Below are 27,160 nucleotides of genomic sequence, written 5' to 3' on the forward strand. Positions count from 1 at the left end.
AAGAAATAAGATTTTGAGAAAGTGTATGTTAAATTTTACATCATTAAATTGCACTGCACATCTTGCCCCACTGTTTAATTATATGAACAAAATTGCAGTGCTGAAATAATTTCATGTTTGCAAAATTATAGAAGCATCGTTAAATCTTGTGTTGGGTAAGAAGATGCAAATGATAAAACAATTTTTTTATTCTTTAGTGAAACAATGGTTTTCTGTATTTTGTAGATAAGCAGTTGAAAGCTGATTTTTTCTTTAGGCGTGCTGTAAACAATTATACCATTGTCTAGTAAAATGTCAAAGTGAGTCCCCCTCCCCCCACGCGAAAAACACACGTTTGTGCACGCATCAGTTAAGAGCCATTGAACAGGCCATTTTCTTTGTGTGTGATCACAATTTGATCTGAACAAATAATGCTAGGCGTACAAATATTGAAGCTTCAATCACTGGCCAGTGGTCTCTATTGCCGAGCATTGTTCACAACTGTTGCATCCAGGCGCAACTGGACTGTTGGCTGCATGACACGGAAACAAACCGTAACTTGAAAACAGCAGCAAAATTTGCGCTTTTTTGACATGCATTGTGAGAGTAAAGAAAACAAGAAGCAATACCTGCGTGCCAGAATTTTGTTGAATGGCCAACAGCCGTATTTGCTCTCTACCACATTCAACCGGATACTCTAAAAAGGAGTTGAAAAATAAAGCAATTTTATGAAATTATTTATTATTGAAATGATTTTCATTTTTAATTTTTTACTAAATACTAAAGAGTACTGACGTTTATTATTTAAATTTATTTTAAGTGAGTTTAATTCAGCAACATGTTTACAAAGAATTCCCATTACACTTATGATCATCTAAAAGTAAATTCAGTTGGCATGTTTTATTTTATTTTTTTAATTCCTTGAAAGAAAGAACTTTACAATTTATTAAATAATTTTTACTTTAATTTAGTTTCATTTCATGTTGTTTGTGTCAGTTTTTGCTATTTCATATGTTAGCTACTTCAGAAATAAGCCAAACATTGCTTCATACTTTGTAATAAGTATAACGGATGAAAATTATATTGTTTCATTTCCTTAAATATTATGTGATTGTTTAATATGAAGCAATTGTATAACTTGAATGAAATCTTAGAAATTATTTCTCTTGTATATAAATAAATGTTGCTTTATTAGCGATATTCTATCGCCGAAATATTAAAATGAGCATTGTGAATAAAAATAGTCAGTGTTTTTGTTACATCGTTAAGATTACACATACTTAAAATTGGTTAGGAAGTTTTGGTGATAAAGAAGAAAACAATAAAATGCAAGCTGTGCAATTAAATTTTTCTGAACAAAAATTAATTTATGCATTTTCATACTCAGTATCATTTGTCGATTTGAATATAGTTTATTAAGGATGATATCCAACATCCCATGTGGTATAGTGGCTAGGATTTGATTCCCGGCATGGGAAAGCGTCGCCTTTGTTACTTTTATTAACTGGCATGTTAAAAGTTTTTTTACCAAAATGAAAGACTGTTCTTTATAATATAGAAGCTGAAAATTATATTATGCTGTTTGTTGTATAGCTTAAAATTAGACATTTCAGTAAATTGTAAATAATATTGTAAATGCCCATTATATTGTAAAATTTAGTGATTTGCCTGAAGTAGTTCAAACGAATCGAATAAAAATGCTTGGCGTGGTCATCACAGCTTATCTGCTATAAAAAACAAAATGTTAGTGGAAACGTTGCTGTTGAATAAATACAAACCATTTGCGTTAGCAGCACAGTTTACCAAATTTCATAATTAAATAAATAAATAAATATGCTTTCATTTTTATAAAAAAATATTTGAAAGCATTAAATACACCTTCAGCTTGTAAAGAATGACAGTAGCAGTAAAAAAATAAATTTGCCAAAGAAATACTGAGAACTTTTCAATAATTTCAGCTTTCACTAAAATTTGTAAAGACCACTGTGTCCTTGAAAGTGACCAGCGGACAGTCCTAAAACGGGCTTCTCCGATTGCAGCATTTGTTTATGCTGTCCAATAACAGATAAATGGCCTCAAAATTTGACATATTCCGCTTTGGCCCGTTCCGTCGGCAACCCATTGATAAAGCCATTTATTGTTTCCTGACCCTTGTCGTTTTGGTAAAAGGTTGTGTTAGCAAAGCGGCATTTCTTTATCTCAGTAGACCAATTAAAAGTTGAGAAGTGAAAATGAAAAAGAATAGAATGATAATGAGATAGAAGATGCAATGCTGTACTGGATAGTCAAGTAAACTATATGTTCAATTTTTAGTGTTGTCTAGAAAACATAAGGACGGGCGAGGACGGTCACAAACTAACAATAGACGAAACAAGTAGGTCATTCTCAGTCAAAGGAACCAATCAGCTTGAAGTTTGGGTGGTGTTCACCATACGGCATCAGACCACCAGTTGTCTACAGGAAACCCTTTTCACTGCATTCACAGCTGCACATGGACTATGCCCTCAGCGGTGCCGAGTGACCACCGAATGACCCGGCTTGTTGCCTTTGTTCCGGCTTCACTTTTTATCTTGACTTCCTACATCACGGTAAGCAGCGTTTTGTTTTTTACTTTGTTGAAAATGAATTATATGCATTATTTTGGTTATTTTGGGTTTTTTCATTTTTGCTTATTCAACTGAAGCTTTCTTTGCTATATTTTTTTGACAACAGAATCAAACGTAACCTTAAGCTTGAAGGCCATCTCATCACTGACCAGTTCACTTCGGCTGAGCTAAAAGCACGCTTTTTCGCAAATGCATTGAAGCGTCGTTCAAATGCAGAGCAATGCAGAGGAACGATTATAACAAACATACAGACGGCCGTGAAATAGACTTTTATCTAACTATCTAGTAAACAAAGTATATTTTATGAAAAACCTTTTCGCTTGAGTTCATGAATGTTTCAAATATTGTATCTATTTTGCTTTATCTAAAGAATCGAATCAACAGCCATAACAGAAAAAACACTTTTTCTTTTGAAACTGCATGAGTGAAATTTCACTTCTAAATGATGATTGCTTTTGGACTCTTTCTTACTGGATATTAATTCTTTTTTACTTTCAAATATGAGCTATGCAGCTTAAAAAGTAATATTAACAACTTATGCAAAATAATATTTTAAAAATGAGTTATCATATCTTGAAATGATTTCTTACTTTGTTTTTTATTGTTGTTAGCTTTGTTTCACCGTAATATTCAATATAAACGTTCAAGATAATATTTTAAATTTAAAATATTGTAAAAGTGATTTATTTTAATCAAATAAATGGATGTGAGATTTCAGAAAAGAACTGTTTAATTTCTTTAAACAAATTATCCAAATTCTTTTTGTTATAAGATGTGAACAGCACAGTATTATTTCATTTGAAAATTTGATTATTTATTTATTATTTATCCGTTTATTGACGAGGGTATGCAGTATATTTAAATTAAATTAAGTTCAATTGTACAATTAGCATATTTTGTCTAAAATCCCTCTAGTTGCATATCGTTTTCCAAAATGAGTTTATTTCTCGCTTTTTTATTGTGCATGATGTTTACAAAAACGTAATGCTTATTTAAAAATTCTCTAGCACAACAGAGGGATGTGAAAATTTTTCACAACAGTAGATTCTTGAGTAAGGAACGCTTGACCTAACATTATGATAGTTGTTATGCACATGCCTATTTGGAGAAGCTGAATTCAAGCTTTGATTGCATGTCCTTCAATTGACATTAATGACAAAAGTTGTTTCGGCAGTTTCCGACCTGGTTTGCTGCAGTGGTGACCATAGCTGTGTCGTTATGACGCATCGCTGCGCCCAGTGATTATTCTGACCTGAAGCTCTGGCAGGAAAGTGAGCCTTATTAAGCGCAGGTGGGGTCTGTTTTCCCACAGTGTCTCAGTTCTTTGTGCATCATTACATTAGGCATGTTTCTAGAAATTTAAGCAATACTTTCTTTATTTCGTTATTTCATTAAAAATTGATATTATAAAAGGCGAGGATTTTTACTTTTTTGGAAACTTGCTTTAATTGCAAGAGCTAATTTTCATATAGTGCGCTTTCTTCTTTTTCCCAAAATCATACTTTTACTGTTGAATAATTATTTTGAGTTCAAAGTATGTCTGTGCATATGTACAGTATATGATTTGTATATCAAATAAAAGAATTAAATTGATAAATGGTGTTTAGATTCAATTTTATTAGATCAATAAATACAGAAATGCAATAGTATAGATGCATTGCGCACTGATGCGTTGTTGGCACATTACAAAATTTTTATATCCATTAAGCATTAGATTCACAGGAATGAAACAAAAATGAAATTTAAGCATTTCTGAAAATAAATTTTATAATTTTTTAGATGAGCAGAAGCCAAACGTTCCCCGCTTTAGACAACGGAGTTATTGGTAAGTTTGAACTGCTAATGTTGTTTGAAGAAGATCTTTGCATCAAATAGAAAAGAAATATGGACCCTTTATTTTCAATGACTAAAAAAGCAGCTTTGCTAAGTAAATTTTAGCTGTGAGCAACTTTTAGTAAGCTTATGCTTTTATTAATTTTTCATTTAATGGTCAACTAATGTTAATCTGATGTTTATGTATATTTTACATAGTTTGTAATTATTTTCATTATCACAAAATGCGTAAAAATTTTTGATGAAGCAGCTGATTGCAACTTTCAGTCATAGTTCATAATTGCGCGTCCCTTTTTGCTACTAAATTTTCTGTGGCACTGATGATAAAAGTTTAATTTTTCTTTATAAGCATCCATCTTTACATTTAAATTTCTTTTGTTGCTTGATTTCATGTTTCTTTATTGTTACAAGTTAGGTCACCTTGTTTCTGTATTTGCTAATTTCTAAAATTTCCTGATTATTGCCAAAAGTTTTATAAATAGTTTATTAGAAGGTTTAGTAAAAGACTTATTTGCAATAAATTATGCTATGCGTAATAAGCTGTCATTATCCTGTTTGTGAAAACATCTTTTGTCATGTTATCAGCAAAAGACAGGTATTTATGCCGTTGAAAAGGAACCATTTTGATGTAGCAGATAAATGTGTACATTGATTTTGTGTAAAATTTGAAAATGACTTTTCTTTGCATTCTAACGGTTACATATATATTATAATAAATTAGCTATGATTTTTTATAATAAACGCCAGCATGACATTAGCTTAAAAGGCATATTTTATTTATTCTGAATTATTTATTAAGAAAAGAATCTGTAACGTCAGAAAATAAACAGATAATAAGATTTAAAAAATGATTAGATTGGATTAGATTGGATCAAATTAAAACTTCACATATGCACACAGATTACATTTCAGCTTCATGATAAATTAAAAAATTAGGTGAATTTAAGGTTATCCAGACGTTGTATGCGGAAGTGATTCTATTCAAGTGTTTATTAAAATGAAAAAACCTTTTCGTGGAAAGATTTACGTTAAAGGTGAGCATGGAAATCCTGACTGCCAAAAAATTTATAATACAAATCCACCAATTCCTCCAAAAAATTTCTTACAATGGCCCAATGGAAAAGAGCACTTTGTTCAACCAATGCATTGCCCTCCTTGTCCACCTTGTGAACCCCAAGTAAACTGTCTCTTATTTAATATGTTGTAAAAGCAAATACACTGTAAATTTTTATTACAGCTCAACTCTCATATTGCATCTGCACTTCATGTCCATGATGAACCTAAATCAGTGCAAATGGCTGTGAGGATTGGATCATGCAGGATGCGGCGTGAACGTACAGTACGTATGAATTATTGTTTTTTGATCAATACCCTTTTTGATGTGGTACTTTTAGCTTAATCCACCTGGAGTAGCAATGTCTTTTACAGCAGTCGTTTCTTTTCATAACCATTTTATTACCAAAATTGACCGTGCCTATCAAATACGGTGTTTCTACATGGAAACTGACAAAACAGTCTCTTCTTTGCTCTCAGTCAAGTATGATGTTTGCGCCAATACTCATTGTAGCACCTTATTTTTTCTGTTTTATTTTATTCTGTTTCTTATATTTTGCTCTTTGATATTCAACAGGTTTTATAATTTATGGGCTCAACAGTTTTTTATTTTGTTACTAGATGTGAACTGTTATGATATTAATTTCATGTTAATTTTCTTTAGATATCTTCTCTAATATAATTAATTTAGTTTGCCCACGACGACTGAACTGCGTGCACAGGCTCCAATGCCATCTTGTGAGTATACCATTCGTCGAGGTTCTCCAGACGGACCACTGGTTCGCTTTGCTAAAATTGGTGAGCAAGTCTATCATCAATGGAAGTGCAACACTGAATTCAAATGTAACAGACAGATGTTATATTCACATAAAATATAAATTACAAATATAATTTTTCAGCATTGTTTGGGATGCTAGTGCACAGCTGTTATGTAGATGACGGTCGAGATCAGCGCGTATTAGTAGTTGATGAGAAAGGGTACTTTTTCATTTTGAAATAAAAAAAATGCATTTATGTCATAATTATAATACAATGGAAATTTTTATTGTATTGATAAAAAGAGTTTAAAATTCTTTGTTTAAAATTGTTGATAAACACAGTATCATATTTTTGAATTTGACGCAGGCTCTTGTAATTTGTTGCAATAATTACTACAATAAGTAATAAAAAATGTACTGTTAGCTTGAATCAGGCAAGAAATTTAATTTGTTCATATGTATGTTAAAATTAACATGATTCAGTTTTATTAATGTGACTCTAAACAAAAGACTGATGCAACTATTACGCTAAATCATTGTTAATTTAAGGTGCTCTCTGGATCCATTTTTAATCGGTGATCTCTCTTATATCGATTCCATGACAGCTTTTGTACCAGCCAACGTATTCAAGTTTGCAGATCGTACAGCTCTTGATTTTCAGTGTGCCATTTCTATTTGTATTTTTGCAAGTGGAAGTTGTGATGGTGTAACAGTAAGTCTTTGCTATTGTCAATATAAAAATTTAAATGTTGGAAACTTTCAGCCACCTAACTGCGAAAAAAGGATTAAGCGCTATGCAAAAATTGAACCCGTTAATAACAGTTTTCTCGTAGAAAATATAGCTGACAATGAACTGGATATCAGTGCGCAAGAAATACATGTTATTGACATTGACGATGGAATATCGCTGCAAGGTAATTTAGCGTACTGTTTACATATATATATTTCTAAATTTTGTAAAATTTTGCAGAATTAGAAGACTTTGAACAGTTACATTTCAAAGATCATTCATCAAAATTTCCAAGAAATTCCAATGCTGATTTTGAAGATCGCTCGTTTTGTTTATCCATTCCTGCTTTCAGTGTTCTTGTTTCTTTGTGCACGTTTTTGTTTACACTCAGCGTAATGATTTTATCTGTATTTTACATGGCCCGTAAGCAAGATGGTTTTATTAGTCAAACATTTTTCCATTCTTGAATTCTTGGAACATCTAGAAAATGTTTCAAATATAACGGATGTTGCAAATTCAAAAAAATGCTAAAAATGCATGCATGCATACATTCATGTGAAGAAGATTTTCATCACCAAATAAAGTAATACAGTTAAACATTTTTTTAATTAAGTTTGAATTTGAATTAGCTCAGAAATTTGAAAAAAAAGATAAATAAGCTTATTTGGATTTAGTGTATAATGTGAAGTTTAGTAAAACATGCAATTTTACTTCTTTAAAAAATATTTAATCATTAAAACGATTGCATTAGTGCTACGCAAACACGAAAGTAATAATAAACAGTTTGCTAAACAGCAGGGTCATTACATTACATTAAAAAAACAATCATTTATAAATATAATAGACAATAAAAAGTTGATCATTTATAAATGATATGCTGTTGTTTTTAACACTTTACGTTGATTGCAGCATTTTAAAATCTGCTACGATTGCATATCTAGATGTATTTTGTTTTAATTAGCATAATGGTAAACAAATATGTCTAAACCTTCAACAGAGATAAGCACTAAACATACGATGATGTCCTTTCAGTCTGCAAATCTTGTTGTGTTGTTTCACAAATACGTTTTTTTACTGTTTATAATTTTTTATATTGTAAAGTACCATTACTTGTTAGGACAATGTTAAAACAACCGGTAATATGATGCAATTAAAGTTATATTCGTTTAATATGGTTATAATAAAAGTAATGTGCAATTCATATTTAAATGGCTTTAGGAAAAACAGCAATGTGGACTACGTATTTAGATATAAGATGTCGTATTCAGCTTACGGAAACGTCATATTGCGCGATGACAATCAACTCATGCACTCAAGTAATTTTTTGCACTGGTAAAACATATATTTTTTAAATTTAAAATGTTTTGTTTTGATTTACTGCCGCATTTAAACTGTAAATAATGTGTTATTGAATAAATGTTTGAAAATGACCATTAGTTAGGAAAGGATAAAGTAGTGCTTTCAAAAGTGCTGTGTTTCAAAAGATTTCTCTGCCAGATGTGGTAGATGAGATTAAGCTTTTATAAGCTAATGCTAAATGAATGACAAGAAGGTCAGAATCGTTGGTTATTCACTAACCGCTGGCTTGGAATGAACATTCTTAACTCGAACACGTGACGGATCATCAGATTTCCAAGTTAGAGTGTACTCAAAAATGGGTAATTGCTTAGTCCCGGAAGGAACGGTGGACAGATGCTAAGTGGTAACCTGATGGGCCCCCTTAAGTCTGCCGAAATGTGATAACTACACTGTTTTCACCTTCTCTATTGAAGAGACTGATTAGTGGCCAAATAGCAACTGTAAGCGGCCAATTGTCACTCAGTGCGACTCCTTTATGCCATATGCAATTGATGTCAACAAAGCACGCTTTCTTTAATTGACTGGGCGGTGCTGCACACCATTGGGAGCCATCGATGCTAATTATTTCAACCGCCTATTGGCCACCCTGTGCAGCTGTAGTTGTGCATTGGTCTCATTAGTAACGTTCACTCACTTCACCCCTGAGAGCAGTTCACTATAGCTTTTTAATTGCTGATTAAAAAAGAGAGCAAACAAATCTGCTTTTTTTATTACTAAAATGAAATATGAGTTTGCCGTCTTTGAGGCACCATTTGAAAAATATTTACGACCATTTTCAACTATTGAATTAATATACTAATTTAGAAAAGCATGACTTTTTATGCTTCATTTAATTGAAATCATTCTGTGCTTGATAATTATTAAAATTTATTTTTGCTTTATACCTCTATCACATTTTTTGATAAGTAATCACAAGTTAGCATTAAATGTTAAAAGAATGTGACTCATAAGATAAAGATATAAAATAAAGATGTGTCTTTTTTACTTTTGTTGGTACTACCAATTTGAAAAAGTTTAAATTAGAAAAATTTTAATTCATTTAAAAAATGACTACTGCTCATTTATGAACTTACTAAATGTATAGTATATTAATAAGAAACAAATTTCATTTCCGTTTTTAAATATTACAATAAATAGATTTTTACAGTATAAACATCTCAAATATGAAATAAAATTTTTAATAAATAAAAATTTCACTTTATTTGGTTATAAATGAAACAAGAAATTTCAGAATGAATTGTGCACATTATAATCTAGAAAAGATGTTTCATGTAATTTCAAAGAAAAGATTTTTAAAATGTTTTCATTAATAACTCATATTTTATAATATTATGATATGAAACATTTAGCTGCAATAAATATTAATGATATATTTAAGTTAAAATTTCCGTCATATATTCATATATGCATCATATCACATTATGGTTACTGTTTGCTATGCTTAATTAAAATTGCCACTAGTGCAAAAATTGTCTAAAATAAAAGAAACATTTCAAGAAATAAGTTTTTTGCTGCTTTATTTTGTAAGAGTAGGAGAATACAGTTAAACCGTGATTATAAAGATTTATAAATTATTTTTAAGTTATTAAAAAAATATTTATTGACGTCAATATCAATATTAAACTTTTATTGTTATTTTACTGAAATAATAATAAATTTGAAATTTTAATTAAATAATTAGGCATAAAGCCTAATAAATCAGAAAACCGTAGAACAAACTTACTTTAAAAGTGAGGTTCTACTCTGATTGCATATTAAAAAACTTTATGACAGGAATCTATTTAGGAAAAGCATTTTTGACGAAATATAAACTAATAATAATGCTAAATTATACAGACTTAATGCATATGATTGATTTATTTAATAAACCTGTAATTTAGAAGTTGAAAGTGTGTGTGTGATATTTATAGTAGAAAGTAAAGTTTGTAGTAGAACGTAGAAATAAATTCACAATTTTAATATGAGCAAAATATTTGAATGTTTTTATGTCTAATTAGCGTTTTTTATAAATAATAGTGCATTTAATAACTGAAAATAAGTTTATATTCTTTTGAAGGTACTATTTTGTTATGATGGCCTTTAATCGAAGCAACTGCGATTATAAATCCGTTTGGTTGCCTATTTGTCATTGTTTAGCCAAACAGTGAGCTGATAAATTTTTCTTATTGTCAGAGGAGAAAGATTTTACGGAAATGTTTATCTAATTTCTTTAGCTTCCAATTGAAATACTTCAATGGAAAGTCAGTCTTAATAATTGAACCATTTTGCAGCCTTTTGAAGGACACAGTATATCCATGCAGGTCTCAACAGAGTGCATAGCTGTAGCTGTAAATGATCTCATTAAAAGTTCTAGCAGTTCTAAAATGCAATCAATTGAAAAATACGCTTATTGGAAACGGAAACTGCTAACGCCAATGACTGGTCAATTTAACCTCAGTGGTCCATACATTGAGATGCTATTGTCAACCAGTCTGGACCAATAATTAACAATAGTCCCGCCCTTAAGTATTACTGTAGAACTTCATCAAGGGTCTTTTAGCTGATCAATGATCATTGACTTTCATTTGATAACTGGATCGTGTTTTCTGCAAAACAGTATGGAGATGAGCCACTCGGAATCTACCTGTTTACCTTCTGTAGTGATAAAACAATCTAATTTAAATACTAGCAAGTTTCTCATAGATAATTTATTGGTAGACAACAATGTTCAAAAAATGTATAACAAATTGCCATTTTATGCAAATGGAACTAGCCCACTGAACAATTCAGTATGCAGATTGGGCAATTCAATAACGACAGCAAACAGTTCAAAAGAATTTGTTCAACGTATCCAGCCACCGATAAGTATAGCTTTGACTACCGACGTTGGAAACATTTCCAGCTCATCTAACACACCACATCAGTCCTTATTTTCATTGCCAATAAGAGCAGGTCATTCATCAGAAAGTTTTCTAGCTAGTTTAACACCATGGATTCAATACAATGCATGGCCTATTGAAAATCCTTTGGTCTTCACTGCACAAGGTATGCAACAATTTTTGCTCACTTTAAACCAGAAACAAAAATGTTATTTACAGCTGTGAAGGTTCAATAGCATTTTGTGATTACTTAAAGCGAGTTCTTTTCAATTTTTTGGATGCAGTTTTATAGTTAACACGTTTTTGTATATAATTCACTTCAATGAAATATTTAAATTTTAGGCAAAATGGTAAACATGTGATGATACTGTATTTTACTAACTTAGTTTGTGTAAATATAAAGTAAATTAACATGAAAATGAACATTTTAATATAGCATTTTATTAGCGTTTATGAAGCAGTTATTTCCAAGCATTTTTTAATGATATGCATCAGAAGAAAATTATCGATTAAAAATTTGTTTTAAACAATTAAATTAAATTAAATTAAATTAAATTTTTGCATTACAACAAGAACAGAAAAGAAATGAAACGCTAAAATATTGGTTCTTGCAAACGGAAGTTAATTATCTCTATAAAATTTGATAAAGAAGTTTTATAATTGTTTGTTTAAGAAACTCTGCTTAATTTGCAATAACATCTGCTAATTTCATTCAACTTTTTAAACCCTATTACACATTTCTTCTGAATATATATATGTAATTTCTCTTCTAAAAATGTATAACTGATTTTATTTTTAATAATAAAAATAATAGAAAAATGTAATTGTAAAATCCGCAAATTTTCTACTAATTTTTTAATTTCAACAAATAAAGCAAGTAGCAGAGTTAAAACTTCGAAAACAACCATTTCCATATAAAATTTAATGAAATCATGTTTTGCAATAGTGAAAATTATTTATTTTAAAGAGATTTTCCTTTTGCAATTAATTCAATTTTCATTATCATGAATACTCAGCTGCAATTGTTCAATGAGTTTAGCATAAAAATCAAACATAGCTGCATGACAAGCAATGTATTCACTTTTTATCTTTTGGTCATTTTTTAAAGAAGAAAAGAAGAAACCTTCTTATGTGAAGTTTTTATTTAATTTTGCACCTCTTTCCCAGAATATATATGAACCATTTTAAAGAATTATCGAGTCTTAAATTCAAATAGAAAATGGCAATCAAGCTGTTTGTAACGAAGGATGCTTTTTGCTGTCAAATAAAATAAAACTATTGAAATGCTTTTAAAACTTACAACGTGATTGCAGTCACTGAGAATTGCTAATCGACGTTTACCTTTTGGTTTGTCAGGGTGAATTTGTTTCTGTGAGATGAGATAACGCTGTTTGTGTTAGTAATCAGCTGAAAGATTTGGCCAAAAATGAGGCAGTCAAAAAGTTTTCCTATTATTACTTTAGTTAGTGTCGTTCTTAGTGTTAATGGACAAGCATTTAGCGTGCAAAATTAACAAATTGAAACTTGTTTTTCCTCTGAATTTGACAATTAAAACATTTTCCAACTGTTCAATTTATTTTGAATATATTGATAACAGAAAAGTTGACCACCCAAGAGAGAGATTTCCTTAGTATGGTGTAAAGTCAAAAATAGGGATTCAACTGAAAGCCCTATATATGCAGTGCAGATTTGCTCTGTTAGCTGTAATACTGAAGCGTGAAAGGGCCAACGCCTTTAGTAGGCCATTGTTCACTAATAGCCCATTACGAGTGTATACATTCATTAATGTGGGTAAACACTGTCTTATGACGCCAAATATGTCTGCAGAAACAGCTTGCTAATGTGACTAACTCAGATTGCCCTAGACTTAGCCAACAGTGCTTTTATTCATTCATTCATTCATTCAGTGATTATTAGCTCATTGACAACGACAGTAGAATTGTAGCACCTGTAAAAATAGCTAAGTTTTTTTCAAGCTAAGCTGACCCTGAGGCGTTGAAGTTGGGGGTCACATTTGCAAACAGCAGCTCGACCTCACAATACTTTTTTATAATATAACAAAAAGTTTGTTACAGGAAAGATTAGGCTCATCCTGAGAACAATCACTGTTCGTTCATTTTTAAGCGGATTGAAAAGATTATCAATTTCCTGACTTGTTCCTGAATCTAACTGAGGGTCACATCAGACGAATGCTATTGTCATTTTTTATTATAAACGTATTTAATCAGCTTCAGCTTTGACACCTAGTCGTTCTTTTCCCAGCCAAATGACCTCAATCTTAACACTTAAATTTCCATTTAACATGTAAAATACTATTTAATAAAAGTGAAAATCGATTTTTATGTGTTTCTTCTGCTGCTGTTTTATAAATTTCCAAAGCAATCATGCGTCAAATAATTTTAAACTGAAATATTTATTAAGGAGTTCCAGGACTTTGGCAGTCTCCATCTGACGCAGCGTTGGCAAATGCAGCAGGAAGCAAGTCTTATAGACGACGCAAAGCCAGAACGGTGTTCTCTGATTATCAGCTCCAAGGATTAGAAAAACGATTCGATTGTCAACGTTACTTATCCACACCAGAAAGAATTGAATTAGCGACCGCTTTGAACCTTTCTGAGACGCAGGTTGATGCGGCATTTAATTTATTAAAAAAGTTATTATGCATGCATGCATATATTTGTTTTTTTGTTTATTGCAGGTAAAGACGTGGTTTCAAAATCGAAGAATGAAGCATAAAAAAGTAACTCGAAAGCAATCTGAAGGTGAACCGTCCGCAGCAGCTAACGGTCACTCTATTCCAACTTTTAAAGAATTTGAATAAATTATACAAACATATGTATTTTAAATGCTGTTTTTTCTTTTCTTTGCTTTATTGTCTTGCGTTTTGGAAATAAGTCTTTGAAAACTTGAAAAATATGAAAAAATTCCTCAACATTAACTATATTGTTGTCGTGTACGCTTTTCTATGAAATAAATTATTTCATTTGTTCTATTTATTTGAAAAAAATTTATGAACAAATTTTAATTTCCCATATGCATAATGCACATAAAAATTATTATTTAGTAAGAAAAAAGTGTGAATTGCAACAATTCAAATATTATGCAGAAAACGCAGTATTTGTGCAGCATTTAGTAAAGCGCATTGTGATAATTTTATTAGGTAAACAATCCTTTAGGCTGATAAATTTAAATTGCTAATACCTGCTTGCACAGCAACATTGCATTTTATTAAAACATGCTTTATCAAAGTAAGTTGTTGATTGTATCCAAAAATAAGCAAATAATTTTAAATCATAGAATGTGTTAGCATTTTTTAAAATTAGGCTTGTAAAGTTTTGCATCAAAATAATGATAACTGCTATGTTCACCCTATTTCATTGCATATCTTAGCTATTTTCTCATACGATATTACCCTTATGCACTTGATAGGCAAGGTAATTGGCATTCTCATTAATTGCTAAAATGCTGTGCATTAAAAAAGTGTCTGTTGTGAATATAAAATTTGCATGTATTGCATATTAACATATCATATCATTCGTAAAAGCTTACTTGTCATTAAATAAATTAATTTACATTTTAAAACTGCATTTACTAATTGCTTTAACAAGAAAGCTTACAAATTATAAGAAACGTTATAAAAGAAACTCTTGATATTATTAGTAGATAGCTTTAAAACTGACTCTAACTCATTTATGTAGCAATTAGGCAAGCTCTCTTTAATATAACAAGCAAAGCGTAATTGCTACATTGTTGTCAGATGGAAAATTGTAACTTAATCAAGCAAGCAATTGCTAGCGACTTAAATACTTCTTATTGTAATAATAATAACAATAAGAATAATATTAACAATAATAATGGCAAACCAAATACCGTGAAAAGGAATCTTTCCTAGATTGCAAGCAAACAGGAACTGAGTTGATCATCAAAGCAGAATGAATATGAAACTTTGAATTTAAAGATTCGCTTTGAGACCAATTAGTCTGCAGTACTTGGGGCGCCACTGACACGTCACAAAAGCATCACTGAATTTTATAAATTGTTGACAACCTTTTATTATTATTTGCATATCTTGTATAAGCATTTATAAACTGAATTTATAATTAATCATTGGCATAAGTTATTTCTGAGTGGATTAAAAAAATTGCTAAAATATGTTAAAAACTTTAAATTTAAACAAGCTATTGTAAATTGTTTAATTTATATGAAATGTATTTAAACATTTAATTTATATTCAACCTATAATCTGATTTTAATTTTAAATCAAGAAAATTTAATAATATTTATTTTGAATTATAACGTAAAACAGATGTGTTGTCATTTAATGTTCCTAAATTTGGATTTCAGGTTCTATTAACTGAACATTTAATTTCGCATATGGAATACAATTGAAACAACAATGGTGCATTAATAGGTTTTAGTAGTTAATGATGCAGCTGGTACTTTATTAAATAATAAAGCATTTATTTATAATAAAAAATATAATATGTGTATATATATATACAAGAGCTGGAAGTAATTAAATGTTGATTTTTCATTTACGAAATAATTTTCATGAATTTGAAATTTTAATTCAATTTTAATACATTCATGTTATACTGCGCATTGTTAATTGCATAGAACTCAAATAATGAAGAGCTATTTTATTAATTAGGAGTTGAAAGAAATTTTAAAAAGAATAAAAAAGAAAAGAAAACATTAAATGAAATGAAATAAAATGCTTTGATGGCAATAATGTGCTACATAAAATGAATCTTCTTGGACAGTACATGCAATTTTCTAGGAATCAGAAACTAAAGCTGAAGCAAGAAAATTTCTTTTTACTTTTTCTCATTTTAATATTCACTAATAAAGTAACGTTGTCATTGGCTGCAGTACTTGTATTGCAGCTTCTTCTCTTGCAAATTATTTGAAGTCATTTTCATTTGTTCTTTGCTGTCTTTCCATTTTTTGTTCGGTATTGGCACAAAAGTTGGCACAAAACCGGTAAAAGTGGGTGTATCATCTACTGAAATAAAGAATACTTGATAATAATAATGATAATAATAATAACTTATTCCATCTTACGGTAATCCGTTTGTTCAAGATAAGTTCTTCCTACTTGTATGTGACCCTTGATTGAAGAAAACGGGGTTTCCACTAATGACAGCGAAGCGTCTTGAATTCGTTCTTTCAATGCAACTGTATACGATTTTGAGATAATTTCAAATTCATGTTCAAACAAACCATCATTTTGACTTGCTGTTTGATGCTGAAATCCAATTAAAAATGCTGTGCCATTTTTCATTTTTATAAGTTTTTCCCCTAAAGGCTAAAATGAAAAAATGTCACAAATATGTTATTTAAATGAACATACAGTCAATGTACCAGAAATGCCTGGCTCGTTTTCCACAAAATGCACTGTTCGGCAGATGCCTGGTTAACATCTGAATTACTGCATCCAGTAACTTGCATTTTATCAGAAGGAACCAACTCTATCATTGTGTAATTAAAATCAATGCCAATGATATAATAATTTCCATTTAACTGCACGTTGTCCATTGATTCATTCAACTTTACACCGGATGCGTTGCCCAATTTGCTCTCCAGAGTAAGCAATACATTGTTCAGACTCGAAGCTTTGTTATTGCCAAGATCTTGAACTTGAGCAATTTTTGAAGAAGTTTCAATACACGGTTCAGAAGAATTTTGGAAAACTTTCAACGAGTATACAACATATTTTCTCCAATCAACCCAATTTCCATCATGTTTCCTTGAAAAGAAAAATAAATGCTAATTTAATGACAAAAATAAGTAATATTGAATGAATATTGTTATTTAAAAACATTAATCATACGGTTGTAAGCAAGATTTTTCTGTTACAACTTTTGTTGCCTTTTCATTTTCCAAATTGTCTGCTATAATCAAACCAGAACAGATCACATTATCCGTTGCTCTCTCTACAATCAATACATTTGTAGGTGCAACATCGAATTGTTCTTTTTCTTCCACTTTTTCAGTGGCATTTTTAATTTCAGAAATTTGAACATTGGAGTTTGCACCTTTGCTATCCATATGCTTAAAGTATGCACAAATTATTATTTTTACAATGTGGAATAGTCAGCAGTCACATTTTGCAATTCGGGCTTTGGTGCAATTGGTCCACTTTTCCGACGTTCTGCATCTGATTTTTGCTTCACTTTATACGAAAGAAATTGCATTGTATATTGATCAAGTAAATAAAAACGCTCCGGGATAAATTCTTCATTTGTATTTTCTCTTTCCGAAACTTTATGCATACCAACTACATAAAGCGTAGACTGGTGCATGTACAATACTGCACTTCCAAGGAACTGTAATTCAGCAAATGCTTACTTGATTGGTGATACAAAAACCAACAAATGATTCTCATATTACCTTCGCATTTTGATTTCCTCCAAAAAATAAACAAACGCTTCCTTCGTATGCATGCGCTTTGGAGAAAAGCAGCGTTCCATTTTCTGAATATCCATACACATAAAACTCTTTTGGCAGACTGTTATATTCATTTCGAGATAACAACACAGGGGCAGATATGCCACTGTCCAGTGACACTTTGCCGTCCAACGTTATCAAAGCAAGATTTTCTTCAACGTTCAACAAATTCACATCTCCTTTGATGAAATTTATTTGGCTTATTTCAAAGCGTTCATTCTCTACTATTTCCGCATTCCATTCATATCCTCTTCTCGCAGTGTAAACAATAAAATTTTCTTTATTCCTTTCTTGGCTGGAAAAATTAAATATTAATTTTATTTTTTGATAAAATAAAATGAAAAAACAAATCCAGCGCTCACTTTTCAAAGCATGCCGCTTCAGTTAAAGCAAAACTGCTCATGGTGTCGTTTGAATTTAGTGCCAACAGTATGCCAGTGCAGGCTATTTTTTGCGTGCGCTTGTTCATGATGCGCACGACGGCAGATTGAAGAAGATTTGCATTTTCAACCGCTGAATTCAGACTGCCGATTTGGACATTATCTTCAACTTTCGTTGGAAATACTTCTCTCCATTTGTTGCGAATCGCCTTGTTTTGGAACTTATCATGAAAAACTGTTAAAAAATACCTGTTAAATAAGCAAATTTGTTCATTTGTCAGTGCATTTTTGGTGGATGACGATTTTTCAGCAACATGCAATCCAAACACAAGCCAACTAGATGAAGCAAATGCCCTTATCAGTGTACTTCCACGATACTGAAATGAACCGCTTTAATCAGGATGAATGTTTTGAAAATTTGTGAAAAATATTTTTACCGATATATCGGAAGAAGTTGGTAAAGCAATGCAAGAGGTTTTCAAATTAAAATTTGCTTTGATCTGATGCAGTGAATTAGTTGTAGTATTATATCCTGTTGTGAAATAATTAACGCTTAATTTTGCAGTCTCGTACGGTTGGGGCAATAATGCTGCATTCACTCGGACGCCAAAAAGTACCGGCTTCTCCAATGTCACCACGGCAACAAATGGCAATGCAACAGACTCAAAACTTTTCGCTTTCACTATTTCGACGTTCTTGATTTCTCTTATTATTGCGCTCTGTTCATTTTTAGCCGTTTTCATAAATTCATCATAACCGGCAAAAATATAATATTTTGTCCAATCTTCCCAGCTTCCATCTTGGTCGCTAAATTGCAACTTATCAAAAATGAATCAGAACTAACATGAAATAATTGCTACTTTTGAAAACAACCACTTTCAGTCATTACACTATCTGATTTTGTAGCACCGGCTTTTAAAGTAAAAATAGTTCCAACACATTTGATAGTATTATTATTTTTTTCTACAATAAATACCGTCGGCGGACGGTGCATTTTGTGCAAAGCATCATTTCGATTGTTAACAGAAACATTGACCGCATCCTGAAAATTTACATTTGCAAAAGTTCCATTCACATTTATTTGAACTTACTCCGGTATTCCGGATCAATAAAAATATGGTAAAAACCGTAAAAACAGAAATCCCTTTTTCACTCATACGTTTGATCAACTAAATTGTCTAATTGCCCAACTGAACGAACGCATTTATAGAATATGCAGACTAACAAATCGACGCAAACATCAGAATTGAACAAAAACATATTTGCTCTTGTCAAGCAGACTGAGTTTTCTGCATATTTTTTTATTTAATATTCAGTAAAAAATATACAATATTCCGGCTTTATTCAAATATAAAAAACGCATCTTTAAAACAGACGTCAGCAATGTTAAAAATTATTTTGAAAAATTTAATTTCTGTGTCTATTTCATAATTTTTTGTTAAAGTTTTAATCTTAACCAAAACATGCGAAAGTAAACATTTGCATTTTTAAAACACTGCCGTGCATTCTATTGATATTCATTCATTTTTGAAAATTTTGTTAAGTAAATCGAGCTGTTGAATGGGCTAAAATTCAACGATTTATCTCAACTCCCACAGAATTTCTTTCATCGTCTTCACGAATCAATGGAAATGAAATTTCAATTTATAATTTCTGCTTAAGTTGTGTTTAAAATGTTCAAAAATTGTGAATTATTGGATGGGCAATTAAGCTTGCTGTCGTTTTAGCGGCTTCAAAATATTGAATTTTATTTTTGCATGTCGCAATTCTGTTTGCCACATTTCAAAATTCAAAATACACTGTTTATTCAAATGACAATAGCAATAACAATAGCATGAAATCTGAAATATAATAAATGACAATAGAAGATGGAGGCAAAACATTCACGATCAAACACACGCAAATATTGTGCAGTATTGCAATGTTTCAAGCAAAAAAGTGTGCAAAAACTTCTTATACTTCACAAATAACTACTGACTGCATTGCGTGCATTGAACATTTTTATTTATTTATATGTATTATAAATTATGAACATTTATTGTTTTTTATTATGATTTTATACACCCTAAAATATTTACTCTGCACTTATTCTGTGGTTTAAAATTTAATGGTACGTGACACTGATGGACATCGATGCATAAAAATACTAAAATGAGGTAAAAAAGTTAATTCATATTAAAATTCTTCCATGAAATTATTTTAAACTTCCGTGGAACGCCTTCTTGCATGCTAATCTGTAAAGTCCTGACAGTTAACTTTTACAGTAATAATCAGCCAGTAAATGGTAAAAAATAATAATTTCGGGATTTGGTGATCATCACAGACAATAAGTTTAAAAATGAAATTCAAACACAGCCATGTACATATTAAATTAACAGTGCGCAACATACAGACTGTTTACAGATGGATCAGACAATTTTGTCTGAACATGTGAAAGCAAAATTGATCATTTTCTTAAAAAAATATACATAAATATACAAATAAAAAGCCCAAAATTTTGAGCAATCATAACTGACAACTGATTCTGTTACAGATTCCAAAATAACAGAAAAAACCTGAAAATCAATAACCGACAGTATGAATGATATATTTTTGGATGTCTGATTATCAGCTAATTAAGACATCTCGTATTCGTTTTGTGTTGTTGTTTGCATAGTTGTGTTCCTAGTCAAATAAAATATTCTTGTCCACTTTCGAAATAAGTTTCGTGGATCTTTATATTCGAAAGACGACAAAATCCGAGTTACGTTGGACGTAATTGGATACACTAGAAACTATCAGTCGGTTGTCAGTCATTGTAGAACGGCGAGAATCCAAAGACGGAAGCGTACAATCGAATCTTTGGAACTAAGTGATTTGAATTTAGTCAACCGCTAGTTAATTATACTGTCTACTTGAACTTGATTATGATTATCGGGAGAAAGATAAATAACCGCATAGAACAGGTTCAATATTATGAAGAAAAGCTACCGTAAGGAGAAAAATGAAATTCAAATTTTTCAAATAAAGTAACCTCAAAAAAGACAAAAGTTGCATTAATAGATTTTTAAAAATGCGAATCCGTTTCATTTTCCGTCTGGGTCCGGTGCACTGTGTGAATGTTCATTTTTTTGGTACCAACTTCTGCGCTCATGAATTCCATTTTGTTTGGGTTGTTTTTGAATTTGAAATCAACCAACGATGTCAATCTTCGCCAAGATTACTTTGTTTATGGTCATCATGGTGTTATGCTGACAGCTGAAGCGTTTACTGGAATATTGGAATTTCACATAATAAACATTGAATAGAGGGTTTTTTAATTTTTGGCATATATTTTCAATATAAAATTCATAAAGAACAGAAAAACAAATTGTTGTTAATAATGAAATATAATTTTCTGACTTCCACATTTAATGTAAAGTTATTCTCAGCCAGTTAACATATCGATTACGCGAATTGAAAACTGTTGATCCACTGTCGTTTACAATTATCAGCCGAACGAATGAAATGAAAATTTGCATAAAGTGTCAGTTTAGTTTGCATTCTTTGTTAACTTTAATTGAAATAATTGTAGACTACTGCTTCGCCGGCACTGCGGATCTGCGTTTCAACTGGAAAACATTCATTTCTTGCTTATTTTTATTTCTTGCAAAATCATTTCTAATTTTTCAGAATAGTGTATTAACAAATAGAGATAAAATTATTTCATTTTATTTTTATTGATTAATTAATCGTATTTTTATTCTTCATTTATTTTCTATTTATATTTTTGATTATCAAGTTTGTTTGCAACGTTAGTTGCCATGAAAATACAGTAACAAAATATTCAATTCAGATAAAAATGTACTTGATCAGTGATCAGAAAAATTTGCATATGTCCATTGAAATATGATATTATTAAAAATTATTTTTTGTAAGTAAACAAATAATTGTGAAACGTGATTGAATGCAGCAGTGAATGTTATTACTCAGGTTCGTATGGGCATTGTTCTGGACGAAAAACTTTAACCTCTTTCTTACCATCTCCATTAGGTTTTAAATTGTATCATAATTAAAGAATAAATTCAAATATATTCATCTTCATGAATCTGTTTTACAAGCATACATATATACATTAAAATAATTTCGGAATTACGCTCATTAAAAATTTTTTGCATCTATTTATTACAAGAAAAAGATATTGTTTTTCTTTAAAAATTGATTCAATAAATAATAATAATAAATTGAACACTATAAATTATTATTATTATTAAATTAGTAACGTTGAGTTAAAATGGACTGGATGTAGTGAAACTAAGCTCACAATGTCCGTTTGTTATGCAATTTAACATAGTCTGAAAAGAAATTTGTCCGCTTGACTGAATTTGGTGACTTGGAAGTTTACGTCTGACACTTGATCATTATGTTAAATAACATCCATTGACTATTATTAAGTAATGTAAAATATTCAAAATGTCTTTCTTCCATTTGTTTTCATTCCTTTTATTTTGTTCAGCATGAGAACTGTTCGATTTAATCATTTTTATAAGTTATAGAATTAATTTCATAATTTTTGATTATTAAAGAAAAAATTCTTTTTTGCTATTTACTGAATAAAACATTTTATGTTTATTATTTTTCGCTTTAACTTTTAATCTATTCAATGTTCACTAAATGGAACAAAACTTTGAGAGCACCTAACATTACCAATATACGTTTGTTTTGGTTTATATTTTGCACATGAATTCTTGGCTGGTATGTTTATAAGAATATGTCATCACATTTATCTTTAGATATACTGTTATGTTTTTATTAATCGATGAAATCAAACTTTTTGATTCAGTTTTAATTCTTCGTTAATATTTTTACATGCACCGTGCCTAACTATTTGTAAGGCACATATTCTTGTAGCTGAGACATTATTCTATTTGCATATACATAATACATGGTTATACTTTTACGTTTTGATATCAATAATTGATAAAAAACATTGATGTTCCATTTAGTGAACATTAGTCTGTTCTCGACATCAAAGGGCAAGTTAGGGCATATTGTCTACAACAGTGACTTAGACTATGTTTTTGTGTGTAAACTGCTTTCTAGCTATGTTTTCTTACAGCCACCCTTCTGACATGATTTGGAGCAGTTGCTCAGAAATATCTGCTGCTATGGTTATACCAAACTCAAAAATCAAAATTTGTAAACTCTGGCACTGGAATGCAATTGCTTTTCTGTTGTATAGAACAACTGACAGAAATTATATATTAGTGCAGGACAGAGAGTTGCTCAGTAGTATTTCGTTTCTTTTAACGCACATCACTGTTTCTATTGATTGCTGATCCTTATTTGCAATGAAACGGTTACGTATCAGTAAAATGGGAAACCCAACGAAAGATGAAGCAGAAGCGTCTACCAGCCATAAGGCATCAGCATCTTCGTCAGTGGTCGACAATGATTGATTAGAAGGAAGAAGATGTGAACGAGTAAAGACATTAGAGGAAGCGAAGGGCATTATTACCACTTCAAATCAAGTATTAAATGTTGTTGTGTTACCTCCAACGGCTGGAGATTCAGGCAGTGATGATACTGACCCTGAGTACGTACCTGACGACCCAGAAGATGAATTTGATCCAGCGGGTGAGTTGGAAGTTGAAGAAGAACTTGATGTGGAGGAGTTTGAAGATATCAAGTTGTCCCAAAAACAAAGGGGAGCTTTGCCTCAGTGGAAAAAGTCAGAAGATCTGGTTGAGCAACTTCAACCGAACGAAAATTTTCAAAACATGGCTTCTCTGACACTGCTAGAAGTATGGTCAAAAGTTTTTACAGATGAAATGCTAGACCACATAACATTTTAGTCAAATTCATATGCCCACTGAGAAATCAACCATAAATCCTTGTGTGTCGAAGTGTTTCCACGTATTATTACCAAGATCTCCGTTCTCTGATCAATTAAACCAGTACTTCCATGTGTGGAGCATTTGTGTCGAGAATAGCCCAATGTTCACTAAATGGAACATGCCGTAATTCCATAATGAGTAGTGCCAGACATGTCTAGTTCTAATATTTTCTTAATTAGAACATATGTATGTGCCATTAAGTTTTACAGCCCTTGCGCATGCACCAAAAAAGTTTGGGTAGATAAAGGTTAATTTCAAAGTCGAATAATGCCAAAGGTATTGTTGGAAACCAGAGGTACAGTACTCCCAGTGCCTGCAAGTGAACATCGCGGCAATTTGAAAATGGCGATGCGCTTCGAACAAATAACACAATGATATCTTACGAATCCTACTGCATGCGGGTTCATTGGATGGCACAGGTCAGCGTATTTCGATCGTCCTGATCCACTGAATCTGGTTGAACAATAGAGCGTCGATCCTATATAAAGATCCGTGGAGCCTAGTCAGAGAGTAAAGTGAGTCTGTGTGAAGTGTACGAGAGTGTGACGAAATGTGTGTGAAGTGTATGAGTATGAACGATGTGAGTGTATTTGCGGAAAGATGGAAGTCCGGTTCCTAGCTGTGAAGTCTAGGGTAGCATTCATCAAGAAGTTGAGCCTGCCCAGGTTGGAGTTGATGACAGCTCTACTTTGTGCCCGCTTGGTCTTTTATGCGAGACGAGGAGCAGGCCTACCGATCAGGGGCTGCGTTTGTTGGAGCGACAGTTCGGTGGCTCTGTGTTGGATCAGAAGCGATGGAAGCCGTTCGTGGCGAATCGGGTACGGGAATCTAGGAGATCACTCCTCCTGATTGGTGGCGACATTGCCCAACGCAAGACAACCCGGAGGATTTGGTAAACAGAGAATGCCCTCTTTCTAAGTTGGCAGCTCGAAGCTTGTGGCACTCAGGACTCAGGTGGCTTCAGCTGGACGAGAGTGCGTGGCCAAATTTGAAAATCGGCCACGGAAACAGCCCATAGATGGCGGAAATGGAAAGCTGAAAAACGGCTTTGTCCATGACCACTTTGGTGATTCTCAACCTTCCAGGGAGCCACCGCAGGAAGGATCTCCAGCAATTCAGTCCCTGTTTGGAAGAGGATGGAATCCTGCGAGTGGGTGGTCGTCTGGCTCTCTCTGATTTGCCTCAGGAGACCAAAAATCCATGTTGCTCCCGCATGGTGATGACATGGTCAAGTTGCTGATCCAGCACTTTCACGAGAACTAGCTACATGACGGAGTGAACCAAACACTGGCCGCCACCAGAAGAAGATTCTGGATAACGAAGGGACGAAGTGCGATCAAAGAAGTGGTCAGAAGATGTGGTCTGTCGACAGACAATTGGGAAGCCGTTCGGGCAACACGAACGATCTGCCACCGGAAAGAACGGACTTCGTCGGTCCCTTCCTGGCCAGAGATGACGGTGAAAATCTGACGTTTCACAAGAACTACGCGTGCATTTTTACGTGCATAGTAGTGAGGACCATCCATCTGGTACTAGTGTCTACAATTTGTGGAAAATGAGCAAACTGCAAATCGGCAGGTGAGTTCAATCTTGTGGTTTGCCTCGTGAGCTTGCTTTTAAATAATTGCCTACACAATAAACAAATACTGCCACTGTTAACGGAAAGTTGATTAACAAAGTCGTATCCTTTTTGCTTTTTTACATTTTGTTATTCACGATAAATTACTTGATAAATATTAAACAGGAAATGTTGACTTTTGCAAAAATTGAATCAGCATAAACAAGAAACGACAAACTCGTTGCGGGCAGTTTATTTAATCAATAAAATCGACTATGATTACTGAAAGCACAAATTGTAACAGAAACACAGTCAATCAAAATCAAAAGCATAACAAATATCAGATCGATATCTGTTCAAAAATCATCTTCTCCTTCTAGGAATAGATACGAATACCGTTTGTGGCAGCGCAACCTGCGGGGCAGGAGAAGGAGCAACTGATGGAACAGGAGAAACAGTGTCTGAAATAAGTAAATGACCATATCTCAGAAATCAAATTTCATAATTCATTAAATATGACATCCAAAGTCAACATCAAAACGCAGCAGACAAGCGTAAATATGCAAATGAACTTACCAGCTTTTTCAGCCACAGCAGGTCTCGGCGTTCCTGACGGCACAGGTGTCAAAGGATCCGGGATCACCTTAGAAGGGACTAGCAAAGAATCAGAAGCAGCATCTGAAACAACTTGTATCAAATGGAAAACGAAACAACAGCAACTCCAACAAACGAAAGAAACAAAGAAGATAACAAAGGAACAAAAATATAAATTACCACTTCTAGAACCACCAGCTGAAGTTCCACCTTGCCCTGCAATATACCAAACGAAAACAATCAAAACTATATAAACACGGCAAGAAGTTACATACCATGCAACGCGGCAGTAGGATCAGAAGCAGATGAAGAACTTGTTACAGAAACTTCACGACTTCCCGATTCTGAAACATGAGAAAATATAGCACACGGCCAGAATCACTTTATATATGTAGACGTCATCATCTACAGAAGCACGAACACAAATTCACGCATTACGCTGTGGTACGTGCACAACGGTTTACCTTTCTTGATTGCCACTGCAGGTACGTTTGCTTGTTCCGATGTTGAAGTACCAGAACGAGGTGTTGGTTCAGACGGTACTAGCAGCGCATCAGATGCATTCTGTTTACTACCGTCTTCTGAAAATATTCATCAATTTAGAAAATACTCAAGATACATTATGTGCAACATTACGTTTTGGAATAGACAATCCTGGTATTGCGTTATGTGAAGGAGAACTTGGTCCAGATGTGGTACCTTTACCAGGAAGTGGAAGTTGATCTGATGGTGAATGGCCTCCATCTCCTGCGGAAGCACGGCCATAAAAATTAACCCATTAGGTTCATTTTCCTACACAATATGCGTTACCTTTCTCAATTGGCACTGCAGGTACGCTCGATTGTTTTGGTGTTGAACTATCATAACCAGGTGTGGCTTTGGGCGGCATTTTCAATGCATCAGATGGATTATGTTCGCTTCCGTCTTCTGAAAATATTCATCCATTTAGAAGATACTCAAGATACATTATGTGGCAGATTACGTTTTGGAATGGACAATCCAGGTATAGCGTTATGGGAAGGGGAACTTGGTGCAGATGGGGTTCCTTTTCCTGGAAGTGGAAGTTGATCAGATGGTGAATGGCATCCATCTCCTGCAGAAGCCCCGTCATACAAATTAGAGCACTATGTCCTTTTTGCTATACAAT

General features: G+C 32.3%; 7 protein-coding genes across 7 annotated transcripts; 5 read left to right on the top strand and 2 right to left on the bottom strand.

The window, feature by feature from the left end:
- The first annotated feature begins 2,048 nt into the window (after positions 1 to 2,048).
- On the top strand, positions 2,049 to 2,511 carry Tsp_11394 (conserved hypothetical protein). The gene is made up of 2 exons (XM_003372605.1): positions 2,049 to 2,141; positions 2,293 to 2,511. Exons 1-2 carry the CDS (start codon positions 2,049 to 2,051, stop codon positions 2,509 to 2,511), a joined length of 312 nt encoding a protein of 103 aa, XP_003372653.1.
- Positions 2,512 to 3,737: 1,226 nt separating this feature from the next.
- Positions 3,738 to 8,104, top strand: Tsp_11395 (cuticlin-1). Its single transcript, XM_003372606.1, has 12 exons — positions 3,738 to 3,823; positions 4,222 to 4,231; positions 4,365 to 4,410; positions 5,366 to 5,595; positions 5,656 to 5,757; positions 5,813 to 5,955; positions 6,163 to 6,269; positions 6,371 to 6,449; positions 6,779 to 6,941; positions 6,993 to 7,143; positions 7,200 to 7,394; positions 8,061 to 8,104. Exons 1-12 carry the CDS (start codon positions 3,738 to 3,740, stop codon positions 8,102 to 8,104), a joined length of 1,356 nt encoding a protein of 451 aa, XP_003372654.1.
- Positions 8,105 to 11,032: 2,928 nt separating this feature from the next.
- On the top strand, positions 11,033 to 13,997 carry Tsp_11396 (brain-specific homeobox protein). Its single transcript, XM_003372607.1, has 3 exons — positions 11,033 to 11,342; positions 13,607 to 13,800; positions 13,875 to 13,997. Exons 1-3 carry the CDS (start codon positions 11,033 to 11,035, stop codon positions 13,995 to 13,997), a joined length of 627 nt encoding a protein of 208 aa, XP_003372655.1.
- A 2,038-nt stretch (positions 13,998 to 16,035) lies between these two features.
- Positions 16,036 to 19,047, bottom strand: Tsp_11397 (conserved hypothetical protein). The gene is made up of 9 exons (XM_003372608.1): positions 18,983 to 19,047; positions 18,444 to 18,813; positions 17,989 to 18,383; positions 17,570 to 17,921; positions 17,284 to 17,505; positions 17,010 to 17,230; positions 16,541 to 16,925; positions 16,241 to 16,424; positions 16,036 to 16,181 (listed from the first exon to the last, which is right to left on the bottom strand). Exons 1-9 carry the CDS (start codon positions 19,045 to 19,047, stop codon positions 16,036 to 16,038), a joined length of 2,340 nt encoding a protein of 779 aa, XP_003372656.1.
- Positions 19,048 to 23,096: 4,049 nt separating this feature from the next.
- Positions 23,097 to 23,819, top strand: Tsp_11398 (conserved hypothetical protein). The gene is made up of 2 exons (XM_003372609.1): positions 23,097 to 23,256; positions 23,431 to 23,819. The coding sequence occupies exons 1-2, from the start codon at positions 23,097 to 23,099 to the stop codon at positions 23,817 to 23,819; spliced, it is 549 nt and encodes a 182-aa protein (XP_003372657.1).
- Positions 23,820 to 24,461: 642 nt separating this feature from the next.
- Tsp_11399 (hypothetical protein) lies at positions 24,462 to 25,037 on the top strand. The gene is made up of 2 exons (XM_003372610.1): positions 24,462 to 24,679; positions 24,788 to 25,037. Exons 1-2 carry the CDS (start codon positions 24,462 to 24,464, stop codon positions 25,035 to 25,037), a joined length of 468 nt encoding a protein of 155 aa, XP_003372658.1.
- A 745-nt stretch (positions 25,038 to 25,782) lies between these two features.
- Positions 25,783 to 26,940, bottom strand: Tsp_11400a (hypothetical protein; the record flags this gene model as incomplete). The annotated part of the gene is made up of 5 exons (XM_003372611.1): positions 25,783 to 25,880; positions 25,996 to 26,097; positions 26,289 to 26,357; positions 26,478 to 26,594; positions 26,824 to 26,940. Coding segments are annotated over 5 exons (503 nt in total), but the record flags the coding sequence as incomplete, so codon positions are not given.
- Between the last annotated feature and the right edge of the window lie 220 nt (positions 26,941 to 27,160).

Source organism: Trichinella spiralis (genome assembly GCF_000181795.1).
Source record: "Trichinella spiralis strain ISS 195 chromosome Unknown Scfld9, whole genome shotgun sequence".
NCBI classification, from domain to species: domain Eukaryota; kingdom Metazoa; phylum Nematoda; class Enoplea; order Trichinellida; family Trichinellidae; genus Trichinella; species Trichinella spiralis.

Excerpts from the sequence above, each read along its gene's own strand:
- Tsp_11394 (XM_003372605.1), top strand. The coding sequence starts at position 2,049 with ATGGCCTCAAAATTTGACATATTCCGCTTTGGCCCGTTCCGTCGGCAA. Across the intron at positions 2,142-2,292 it reads TCCTGACCCTTGTCGTTTTG|TGTTGTCTAGAAAACATAAG; the intron begins GTAAAAGGTTGT and ends TTCAATTTTTAG.
- Tsp_11395 (XM_003372606.1), top strand. The coding sequence starts at position 3,738 with ATGACAAAAGTTGTTTCGGCAGTTTCCGACCTGGTTTGCTGCAGTGGT. Across the intron at positions 5,758-5,812 it reads GGATGCGGCGTGAACGTACA|CTTAATCCACCTGGAGTAGC; the intron begins GTACGTATGAAT and ends TGGTACTTTTAG. Across the intron at positions 7,395-8,060 it reads CATGGCCCGTAAGCAAGATG|TACCATTACTTGTTAGGACA; the intron begins GTTTTATTAGTC and ends TATATTGTAAAG.
- Tsp_11396 (XM_003372607.1), top strand. The coding sequence starts at position 11,033 with ATGTATAACAAATTGCCATTTTATGCAAATGGAACTAGCCCACTGAAC. Across the intron at positions 11,343-13,606 it reads TTTGGTCTTCACTGCACAAG|GACTTTGGCAGTCTCCATCT; the intron begins GTATGCAACAAT and ends AAGGAGTTCCAG. Across the intron at positions 13,801-13,874 it reads TGAACCTTTCTGAGACGCAG|GTAAAGACGTGGTTTCAAAA; the intron begins GTTGATGCGGCA and ends TGTTTATTGCAG.
- Tsp_11397 (XM_003372608.1), bottom strand. The coding sequence starts at position 19,047 with ATGCGGTCAATGTTTCTGTTAACAATCGAAATGATGCTTTGCACAAAA. Across the intron at positions 17,922-17,988 it reads GAAGCGGCATGCTTTGAAAA|CCAAGAAAGGAATAAAGAAA; the intron begins GTGAGCGCTGGA and ends TAATTTTTCCAG. Across the intron at positions 17,231-17,283 it reads CAAAGCCCGAATTGCAAAAT|CATATGGATAGCAAAGGTGC; the intron begins GTGACTGCTGAC and ends GCATACTTTAAG.
- Tsp_11398 (XM_003372609.1), top strand. The coding sequence starts at position 23,097 with ATGATTTGGAGCAGTTGCTCAGAAATATCTGCTGCTATGGTTATACCA. Across the intron at positions 23,257-23,430 it reads GGACAGAGAGTTGCTCAGTA|GAAGAAGATGTGAACGAGTA; the intron begins GTATTTCGTTTC and ends ATTGATTAGAAG.
- Tsp_11399 (XM_003372610.1), top strand. The coding sequence starts at position 24,462 with ATGGAAGTCCGGTTCCTAGCTGTGAAGTCTAGGGTAGCATTCATCAAG. Across the intron at positions 24,680-24,787 it reads AGCCGTTCGTGGCGAATCGG|CTCGAAGCTTGTGGCACTCA; the intron begins GTACGGGAATCT and ends CTAAGTTGGCAG.